The sequence below is a fragment of the Chinchilla lanigera genome, unplaced genomic scaffold (genome assembly GCF_000276665.1).
Source record: "Chinchilla lanigera isolate Chin_1 unplaced genomic scaffold, ChiLan1.0 scaffold00182, whole genome shotgun sequence".
Taxonomy (NCBI): Eukaryota; Metazoa; Chordata; class Mammalia; order Rodentia; family Chinchillidae; genus Chinchilla; species Chinchilla lanigera.
Genome location: NW_004955583.1, coordinates 329302 through 340756, shown reverse-complemented (window position 1 = coordinate 340756; position 11455 = coordinate 329302). Strand labels below are relative to the sequence as shown.

The 11455-nt window shown below is 47.4% G+C and overlaps 1 protein-coding gene across 1 annotated transcript in view; it reads right to left on the bottom strand.

Moving 5' to 3' along the window:
* LOC102030582 (cuticle collagen 13-like) overlaps window positions 1-4541 on the bottom strand; it is a gene marked incomplete in the record, with an annotated part of 14629 nt that extends 10088 nt beyond the window's left edge. Inside the window, 2 exon segments of the mRNA XM_013509776.1 lie at window positions 501-827; window positions 4502-4541. Coding sequence (XP_013365230.1) covers window positions 501-827; window positions 4502-4541 — 367 coding nt within the window.
* Between the last annotated feature and the right edge of the window lie 6914 nt (window positions 4542-11455).

Genomic DNA, 11455 nt, shown 5'->3' with positions numbered 1-11455 from the left:
GGGCTCGGGGGGTCCCGGGGTGCGGAGGGGGGCGGGCTCGTGGGGTCCCGGGGTGCAGAGCGGCTGGTCACCGCGGGCCGGCGCGGACAGGGGGCCGCGTACTTACCAGGCTTCTACGAAACAGAAGTGACCGGAACCGTGACAGGAACCGAAGCCCACGAGGTGACCTGGCAACAGGAACTGAGGCGGACGGCCGGGGGCATTTTCTGCACAGGGCGGGGGCCGCGGCTCAGGCCTCAGCGGTGCGGCCCCGCCGTTCCGTCAGAATTCCCGCACTGAGGAGCCTGACCGGGAGGCGGCCTCGGCAGGTGGGCGGGGCCGGGGCCCGGCTGTCAGTTCCGGCCAATCAGCACTCAGGAGTGGGCGGGGCCAGCGCCGGGGGCCAGTTCCGGCCAATCCGCCCTTAGGTAAGGGAAGTACTACAGGGCACCCAGCCCAGGGTTGCGCGCTTCCAGCCTCCCTTCCCCTCGCCCCGCGCGGCTCCCTCCACCCCACTCCACCTGAGCCAGGCGCCTTCCGTCTGCCCGGAGCCGACCTCTCGCGTCCCCTGGCGTCCCCTCGGCTTCGCGCTTCCGGGTCGGGTTTCCCAGGGTTTGCTGCGGGACTAGAACCGGAAGGCTGTGGAGCTTTCCGCCGCGCTTCCGCCTCTGGCCAGCAGAGGGCGCGACCGCGCTTCCAGTCGTTCCCCTGTCCAACCTCCTGTCGAGTTTGACAGTCCCTTTGCAGCAGTTTGCGCAGTGCCACCTCTTGATCAGATCGTTCTGAGCCTATTGGCGGCGGCACCGCAGCAGCGATGGTGTCCGGTGTGGTGCGTAGTGTAAAAGACGCTCACGTCGTCCTGAATTTGAGCTAAGGGAGACCTTCTGGCTGAATCTTATTCTCATTCTCTTCGTCCCTTCCTCCCTTCCTTTCCTCCTCCTTCCTCTCTCTGTCTCTGTCTGTCTGTCTGTCTGTCTCTCTCTCTTATGTCCCTTGATAGGAGTGGAGAACACTGTGGTTTGGGACGCTACAGTGCGTGATTCCACATTTTGCTCAGTCCCGCTTGGGCAGTAGTGATGCGTGCCTGGTCTGGGTTATGGCTGACAGCGTGGGTCAGTGCATCCTTCCGTGACTGCCTTTCTTTAGTTGAAACCACATACATGTAGGGTAGGCTGTGATTTGTTTCTGAAAACCCTGTTACTCTTTCAGGCATGTTTAAGTTTGTTTTGGACACTCCTCTTGGTGTACTTGTATGTGTAACAGAGACAGAAGTACAGCGCTTCTTCACACAGGAGGACTGGCCTCTGAGGAGTGATTGGAGGCTGCCAGGAGCCTGTGTATTATAAGCAATCCTTGAGCTAAAGAACACTAGGAACCCGGAAAACTCCTGTTATGTGCGGAAACTGCCTCCCTGCCTATAGGCTAAGTCAGCAGTTCCTCGGAATGCTTGTCATTCAGTGGGACAAAGCAAGTTAATGACACCACTGCTCATATCCTGAGAAGAGGACACATTATGTGGCAGGCCACCACATCATCTCTGAAAATGGAGGAACACATTAGTTTCCTGGTGCTACTGTCTCTCCAGGGCCTCCAGGGCATATTCTGTTTCTTGTCTATTCCAGCTCCCACTGGCTCTATAAAATCCTCATCCTGTAACTCTTGGCTCTGCCTTTGTTTTGCCTCTTCCTTTTCTGTACATCTCATGAGGACACTTGTCATTGGATTTAGGGTCCACCCTGATAAGGAAGGATGGGCAAGGTCAGTAATTACATCTTCAAAGATCTTTTTTCCAAATAAAGTAACATTCACAGGTTCTGGATATTAGAACTTGGCCATATATTTTGGTGAGGATCATCATTCCACCTAGTACTGAATAAGTTCTAGGCAGGGAGGCAGAACTTTCGTAACAGAGAACAGTAGGGCACACTGGAGAGAGTTTAGAAGAATCGGTAGTCAAGAATTTTTAGGGCATTGACCCACACATTTTGATCCTATGATTCAGAATTCCATTCCTTTTCAAACAAGGCCATGACCTTAGCAAAAGAGACTTGGTAATGCTGAAGATTCAACCTTCTCTAGAGCTCTGCTTATATTACAATTAAGTTTTGAGCTGGGTCCTTTCAGCTTTTTCTACTTTCCTGATGCAGAACATAGAGGTCTCTTTATACTTTGCCAAGGAGGTTCTCTGGATTTCATGCTTAGTCTTTAACCACTGATTTTTGTTTGTTTGTTTTGGTACTGAGAATTAGACTCATGACCTTGTGCTTATCAGGTAACCACTGATTTTTTTTTTTTTTTTATCTTTTTGAGACAGGGTCTCACTATGCAGTTCAGGCTGGTCTTAAACTCACTTTGTAACCCAGGCTGGTCTCGAACTCACAGTGATCCTACTGCCTCAGCCTCCCAAGTGCTGGAATTACAGGCATGTGCCACCACACCTGGCTAACCACTGATTTATTATCTCAGCCTTTCATTGTCTTTCCCTAATGGAATGAATGTTTCCACATACAGCCAGACAGTTCCATTTTTAAAAAATAATTTCTATTTTTCTTGGTATTTTCTAATGAATCATACATTGTAGCCACCAATGTGTTTCTTCCCACTGTTACTTTATCTCAGGACCAGTGCTGGAAAATTTAACAGTTACATTCCTACCTACTTGGGAATTATGGATGTTCTCCCTATTTATTACCAGGAATGAGGACAGCTGGCAGTTAGTTCACATAGCTTCCAAATTCCTTTCTAGGGGTCACCTTCTGGTAGCCTCTGTTCCAGGTTGGGTTTACTGAATAGCAGTGTCTAAGACAGAGATTAACCTGAAGGAAGTTGTTTGGGAGTACTTTTCAGGGTCTAAATCTGGAAGAAATGAACAAAGAATTGGCCAGAGGAGAAGCTGTGCAATGAAACAGTCTTAGTGAAAGCCTCTGCTGTCTTGAGGAGCTATGGAGCTGTGATTTCTGCTCCACACCGAGCAAGAAAGTGAGGCCTTTATAACCCATAGTGTCTAGGCAGGCAGGCAGGCAGCCCTTGGGAAGGAGCACCACTGTGAACGGGGAAGCCCTCTTGGGCAGAGTGCAGTCTTTGAAGGGAGAGCATGAACTCTTGGTCACCAAAACTCAGCAGTGGGAGGAAGAAGTGCTTAGTTGTGATGGGAAAATTCTGGCAGAGCCTCTCAGCCTGCGTATGATGATCTTTCCTGAAGATATTAACCACCTCAAGGCTTGATCAGTGGCCTCGTGTACACAATGGCCATGGTGGCAAAGATGGAGGTTACGCATAGCTCAAAATGGGCTTCACTCCCAAACTTTGGTCTGATGAGCTCAGTCTCTAAGTCATCTCCTAGCTCCCAGTACAGAATCACTCCCGAGGGACCATCTGATTGCCAGATAAGGAGCTGCCCTCGTGAGGCCCTCCCTCCATGACACAATGTCACCTAGACTTCCCAGGGGCAGGTGCCATGATAGAAGGCCAGAAGACACTCTCAGGCTTGCTTAACGAGAAAATTTCACAAAAACCAAAAGTTTTACACTCACATTAATGCTTTATTACATGACATACATTTCATTAAAATGAGCAAAATGATACAAATAAAATCAGCACAGGAAATAGGCATATTGGGTAAAGTCCAGAGGAAACTGAAAGCGCAGGTTTTGGAAAGTTCTCTCCTAGTGGCATTGCACAGAACTTATTTAACTCCTGCAGCAATGGTGTGTGACAGTATGAGGGAAGTGTTACCAATTAAGGAAGCTCGTCTGAGCCTGGGAGGTCGGTCACATCGGCGCACAACGCACCTGCAGAGGGAAAGCAGGTGTCCACCGTAAAACACACGCATTGCTAGTATGACTGTCTAGGCAAACTGGTACAGTGCAGCTCTAAACCCAGACATGAGCTTTAATCACCACCTGGTGACCTGTGGGTAAGTCAGGGGTCCCTCCCTGGGGTTATAGGAGTGGCCAAATATACAATGCTCAAAGCCAAAGGCATGAATTCATGAGCAGTTTATTGGGCACATACACTCATGTCCCAGAGGAAAGGGGCACTACTCAGGGATATGCAGGGGTGCATAGGGGAGCAGTAGAAGACCACAGCTCAGGAGGCCGATCTTATACTATCAAGATGATGAAGCCAGCACCCCACCCCTGTTCTGCCGAAGGATGTGATTTGCTTAAATAAGTCTTCAGGCTGACAGGGAACTGAAACCCACCGACTTAGGGATAAACAGGGGCCTGTCAGCCCTTTTTGATTAGGAAGGTTATTTGGCAAGGGGATTTTATTTGCAGGAGAAGTGTAGGGAGGAGAACAAGCACTCAGACCATCTGAGGCCTTCCCAATCTGACGATGTTAAGACAGCATTCAATATTAAGCTTATAATAATTTTATAATATTATACGGATAATTTTAGGCCTCATACCCCGACATACAAAATATTCTCATCAGCAAAACACCTCATGATCTCTATTGCCAGGAGCTGGCCAAGTGGTAATGTACTGAGTCTGAAAAACACAGGCCCACCTGTTCCTACCCACTCTGGATCCCCGCACTTCTCTGACCTTGTGGCCCATACCCTATGCTTCATGCCATCTTTACACTGGCCCCGGCACATATGCTTCCCTATAGCTCTTTATAATGCCAGGCGTGCACCTGCCTCAGGGCCTTTGCATAAGCTCTTACCTCTCCCTGGAACACATTTCTGTCAGATATTCTCAAAGCTGGCTCACTTACATCTTTCAGGTCTTTGCTAAATTGTCACCTTCTCTGTGAGACCTTCCTTCACCTTCCTGTTTAAAATTATAACGTTTCTCCCCACGCTCTATTCCTTTCCCTCAGTTTGTTTTTATCCACGTCCCCATTCATATCCACGTTCCCCATTCGTGTCCCCTAACACATTTTTATTTTATTATTTTATCTGTTATTTTCCTTCCTCCAATAGAATGTAAACTCTATGGGGATTTTTGTCTGTTTTGTTCACTGCTCTATGGCCAGCACCCAGAGGAGTGCTGAGCACAGAGTAGATGCTCAGTAGGTACAGGTGTTGGTGAGTGATGGACAGATGGGTGATAAATCAGGTCACATGGAGCTTGCAGTGCGTCAGGGGAGAAATGTGAGGCTATGAAGTACTACAGATGGTACTGAGCTAAGCAGCAGCTCCAGGAAGAAAAGCGGAACATCCATATCTTGCTCCACACACACATTAATACCAGATATGTTCAAGTTTAAAACAAGAAGCCTAATCCATTCAGGCTACTGTGATACAAACACCACAGATGCGTGGCTTAGACAGTGGACGTTTATTTCTCACGGTTCCGGAGGCTGGGAAGTCTGGGCCAGGGTGCGAGCACTGTCTGGCTCCAGGGAGGGGTCTCTTCCGGGGAGCAGACTGCCACCTTCTACTGTGTCCTCCACGGCAGAAGGGACAAGGGAATTCTCTGAGGTACAAGAGCCCTAACTCCACTTATTAGTTCTTCACTGTCATGGCCTATCCAGCAAGGGCGAACCTTTAAGAGACCGGGAGCCCGAACTGCAACCCAAGGCTCAGTATTTATCACAAGGTGCCAACACTGCAGTTAGACCTAAATACTCGGTGCTCAGCTGCTGGGGTGACTTGGCTCACCTGCCTGCAGGGAGGGCTCTGTGAGCCTGCTGCAGCACGGGTGCCACAGCTTTGCCACCACTGGCCTAACCACCTCTGAAGAGCACCACGTTGGGCCTTAGGCTAAGCGTACGAATCTGGGGGGGACATGCTGAGTCTGTGGCAACAGAATTTAAAAATATTTATAAAGTAATGTAAGAGATTATCTAAGTGACCTCAGGCCAGGAAAGGACTTACTAAACTAGCAAAAACACAAAGATTGATAAGGTAGGTAAAATGCTACTTCAGGATGAAAAACCTCTCTTCTTGAAAAGATACTACAGAGAGAGAAAAGACGAGCCAGAAACTCTAATACAATATTTGTCACACAAATAGTCAACAAAAACACGTGAAGAACAAATACCTTCCATGTATCTGTAAAGAAAATAAAAGCAGCCCAATAGGAAAAAGTACTTAAAAATATACAAGACATTATACAGAAAGAAATATCAAAGGCCAAAGAGGAAAAAAAGGAAAAGAAAGAAGAGGCAAACACTCAACCTCACTAATAATCAGGAAAGCGGAAATGGAGAACAAAGCCAGCTCGTGGAGAATGCCTGCAATCCCAGCACTCCGGCGGGCTGGGTGGGAGGCTGGCAAGTGGAAGCCCCGCCTTGGCAACTTAGTGAGACCCTGTTCAGAAAACATGGCGAGGGATGTAGTCCAGTGACAAGACCTTGTTCAATCCCCAGCACGGGGATGGGGGCTGATCTCACAGGCACCGGAGAGGCACAAAGTCCAAAGTCGGATAGTACCAAATCCGGTTGCTGCTGTGATAGGGACATGGTTTGTCCGCAGGATTCCCGAGTTGACCTGGTCTTGGAGTGGCGAGGTCGAGGTGATGGGACAGTCAAGCAGCAGAGCCCTGTGGGAGGCCTTTGGAAGGGCTGTTCCTGCAGGGAGGAGCAGTTACTCCTGTGTGGGATCCCTTAGTTCTCAGGGGAGCAAGTGACCTCCCTCTGGCTTTCTGTCTTGCCCTTTGACCTCTCCTTCCCGCACACACTCCACCACTGTGCGTCAGCTGCCGTGAGTGTTACCAAAACTGAGCAGAAGCTGGTGTCACATCTTAAGCTTCCAGAACTGTAATTCTTTTCTTTGTAAACTACTCTGCCTCAGATATTTCATTATAGTAGCAGAAAACGAACTAATACAGTTGCAGATGTTGCTGAATGGGAACTTGGTCTGCTACTGGAGAGAGTACATTATACAACTTTTGAGATAGTCTCCTAGAAAGGTTTTTGGTGCTAAAACCTCTATGACGTGAGAGTGAAAAGGACATCAAACAATGAAAAAGCACCCCTGCTCATGGATAGGGAGAGCCAGTATTGACAAAATGACCATATTGCCAAAAATAATATATAGATTTAATGCAATCCCAATCAAAATGCTAACAACATTCTTCACAAACCTAAAAAAAAAAACAAAAACACGAGATTGCCAGGTGTGGTAGTGCATGCCTATAATCCCAGTGCTCAAGAGGCTGAGGCAGGAGGATTGCCATGAGTTTGAGGCCAGTTTGGGCCACACAGTGAGTTCAAGGCCAGCCTGAACTATGTAGTGAGACCTTGTCTCCAAAAAAAATCTTAAAATTTATATGAACCCAGAAGAGACCCAGAATAGCAAAAGCAATGCTGAGCAATAAGAGCAAAGCAGGGGGCATCATAATTCCAGATTTCAAGTTATATTACAAAAACAGCATGATATTGGCACAAAAAGAGACTGGTTGATCAGTGGAACAGAACTGAGGATATGCAAAGAACACAAGGCATCTTCACCATCCGATCTCTGCAAAGGGGACAAAAGCATATAGGTGAAAAGATAGCTTTTTAAACAAATGATGCTAGAAAAACTGGTTATCCACATGCAGAACAGTGAATCTAGATGCATAACTCTCACCCTGTACTAAAATAATTTCAAAATGGATCAAAGACCTAGGTATTAAAACAAACACAGAATCTGCTGGAAGGTAACTTAGATAAAACTGTTAAAAAGACAGGGATAGGCAAGGACTTTCTGAAAAGAACTACACTTGCACAAGAAATAACACCAACAAGCAGCAAATATCATATCAAATTTAAAAAGCTTTCTGCACAGCAAAAGAAATAACAGAGTGAAGAGACAACCTACCATACAAAATGGGGAAGTATTTGCCATCTACTCTCAGACAGAGGGCAAACATCTGGAATATATAAACAACTTAAAAAATTAGACCCCCCCCAATATAAAAGGCCCAATCAAAATGGGCAAATGAAACAAATACATACTTCTCAAAGGAAATATAAATGGCCAGCTATACAATAGGGTGTAGTTTTTATTACTGGGGTAAGTGTGAAGGACACTTTCTCAGAGGGTGAGGGAGCTCCCACAGGGCTCCACCCTGACCTCTCAGGGTCTCACGCTTTCAAGCGGCTCATTGGGGATCCAGGAAGCCCCCTCTCCTCTCTAAGGAGTCATAGTGGGACACGGGCTATAGAGAGTCCTAAGGAGAAATAAACAAGAGGGCACTGGTGCTGCTTCTGTCAGCGACGTCTGCCTGGTTGTGCCTGCAGCTCACGAGGGCTCGAGGGGCTGCATCTTCGTGCACAGGGTGACGTCTGGAGGACCAGGGACCGAGTTGTCTCTTGCTCTGCACAGGTCCCATGCAGCACCGTGGGAACACGCTGAGATCCCAGAGACCTTGTCACCAGGCTGATCCTTAAACATGGGACCCAGACAATCTGGAAAAAAAAAGAAAAAAAAAAACCTAACTTCTATTGCAATATTGGAGTCCAGTATGAACCCAGAAATGGTGAGAGACAGGTACAAGAATGGCAGTCTAAATTATGATACTATTTTTCAGCTAGATTATTTCTGCAAACAGCAAGAAAGGTGCTATGAAATCACTTATGTTCATGCTTTTGTGGCTCTTTATTTCTAAAAAAAACCCCAAACCTGGTACTTAAAGAAGGCCCCAAGGAGGGGAAATTGACAGCATTGATAATCCCTGTCCTCAGGCACCCACCCGTCTCACAGGGGGCTACGGGTCTCTTCCACCTGTTAAATGAACACAGCCACACAGGGTGGTGTCCTCAACTTCTGCCTTATAATTCTCAGGCCAGTAAATCAGTCCCCTTGTCTTTAAGTGACTCAGAAACCCCACCGGAGCCCAGCACCCAGGGAGACCTAGTATTCCCCAGGCCCCTCCTCCTGCTGCTCAGACAGCTTTGAGCCCCACAGGGCACAGTTGGAGTGGACCTTCTGACTCCTCTAATTCACAGCTCATCCTGCTCCTCCTTTCAGTGGCAGATATCCAACAGTGCCAAGAATGGCCAGGCCAGCTTTCACAAGGTCCAAGTAGATTTGCAAATGGATTTCAAACTTTGACGCTGGCTTTTGATTTACCGTGGTGAGATGTCTAACTTATCTTGGTCACTTGCTGTACCCCAAGTGAGGGGTACTAGAGCTTTGAGGAGAGCTCTAGTCAGAGCTTTTTTATTTTGGAGACAGGGTCTTGCTGTGTAGTTCAGCCTGGACTTGAACTCACTACGTAGCCCAGGCTGTCCTGGAACTCATGGAAGTCCTCCTGCCTCAGCCTCGTGAGTGCTGGGATTACAGGTGTGCGCCACCACACCCAGCTAGTTTCTTTATTCCTGCTTTGACATGTCAATTTGAGGGTAAAATGTTTAAGCATGAGTTTTTAATTGTCCTACAGTGTTCTACTTCCTTACTAGGAAGAGATCTCCTGACAAAATTGGGGGCAATTCTGGCAAAGGCCAAAGCAGATTTAACCTGTGGAGACTATGCCAGGCCATGCTTCTAGGCACCCTTGAGGTGACCACAAAGAGCTGCACTAGCTTATCCTGCCTCACTGATGCCTGCAGGCTTAGAGGTTGGCCACTCTTGTGAACAGGGGATTTCCCAGACCTAGGCAAGTAGGCTGGACAAGGGAAGAGCCAGAAGGGTGATTTGAAGCGTTTTGCCAGAGGGGGGCGCCAGTGGAGTGTGGGTTGCAAGGATGAACCAGAGGAGACCGTGGTTGATGAGAAGGAAAAGGACAATTTTTTAAAAATGCCCTAAGGCCTCTCAGGAGGAGGCAGAGTGCATCTGGAAAGCAGGAGACCCCTTGGGGCGTTGCTTCTGTTGCAGTGTGGCCATGCCCTGTTAAAAGTTAATGGGAAGCAAGGATGGATTGCGAGTGAATAGCTATTAATATGATTTTAATGTCGTTTTTTAGGTGTTTGTAATCAGGATATTTAGTCAAAGCATTGTGGTTTTAACCGTGAATTTTGAGCACCCTTTGAATATTTGTTTTTAGTGTGGAAATGAGTGTGATAAGAATAGATCAAGACATGTTAACTTTTCACAAATCTGCCACTGGAGACTATGATTTAAAGAAATATGTCTGGTTAAGTTGACCAGGGATGGATTGTGGTGGATTAACTAATGGTCAACTTGTAACACCTAGCATGGTTCTGGGTGTGGAAGGCCTACAGGAGGATTGTTGCATATGTCTTGCACATGTGCGTTCTTTAACCTTGGGACCTCACCCTCAAAAATTTCCTATCAGCCCCCCAAAGGGGCCAACATGCACTCTTTTACATTTGACTCTTTGGGTGAATATCATAAAATAATCCTATAAGTTTTGTGTCCTGAATTAAATCTTTTCCCTTGTAAACTCTGACTACAACAGGGCCCTTCTGTTTCAGTTTTAATTGGTCTGCAGGGGTCACTTCTTTCCAAGTTTGAATGAGCACTTGGTCTCCTGGGCATACACTAGGTGGTCTCCCTGGGTCAGGAGCTGGCAGGACTATTGTATTTGGCCTAGACTAATAAAATATTGTAAAAGTCTTATGGTCTCTGGGCCTGCCTCCATATCAGAAGATAGAAAAGGCCTCCCATGTAATATCTCAAATGGACTCATATTTTTCCCTGTTGTGGGGGTGTTTCAAATCCTCATGAAGGCTAATGGCAATAATCCGAGCCAAGACTCAGCGGTTTCTTGGCGAAGTTTTGCTGGAGTTCGCTGTAGGATCTGGTCGACTCTCCCAACCTTCCTTGAGGACTGAGAACTGCATGCAGGCCCCTTTCCAGTAATCCTTGCCGCACGCACTGCAGTAAAGATGGCAGAGATCACTAGATTCACCGTTCTAGGACAAGGGCAGGCCCCTTCGAGCTGATGAAGACCACCCAAAAGAAGCAACCTATTCCTGTGAACCTTTGGAAAGACCTGAGGCTTCTCTTCAAAGAGGAAGACTCTGGTACAGTTCCAAGCTCTGGTACGGTTCGAAGCGCAGCTAAGTAGAGTCACTAATTCACCATAGTTTAAGCAGACACTTGTATTGAGACTCTTCAGCTAGATCCATCATGTAGGCAATCTTGCTAGGGCTATGGCTCTCACCCTCTTGATAATTTCTGTTTCTACCATACCTTTTTCCTCCACAGGGAGCAGGAGAATCTGACCTGGTCCTTGTCATATTTGGGCTCTACGCCCCCAACCTAATTGTCGGGAGCTGTGGAAGCTGGAAAGTAATTACAAGCGCAGGACGGAGCCAGCTCGAGAACATGGGAGCTCCTCGCGGCAGGTAAACAAGCCGTTGTGGCTTGTTAACTGATTGCTGGACAGTGCAGCAAAAATTAACCAACCTCTTGAGAGTATAAATAAATGCTCTTCTGTTCTTGAGTAGTTCCCCTTCTATGCTGAGAGAGAAGACCTTCACCTGATCCCAGCTTTTGTCTCTTGTCTATTTTTTCCTCATTCTTGCCACGGTTCCTTCCCAGGAAGAACAAGAACCCAACAGATCCCTACACCTAACAAGAACCCAACAGATCCCTACACCTAACAAGAACCCAACAGATCCCTACACCTAA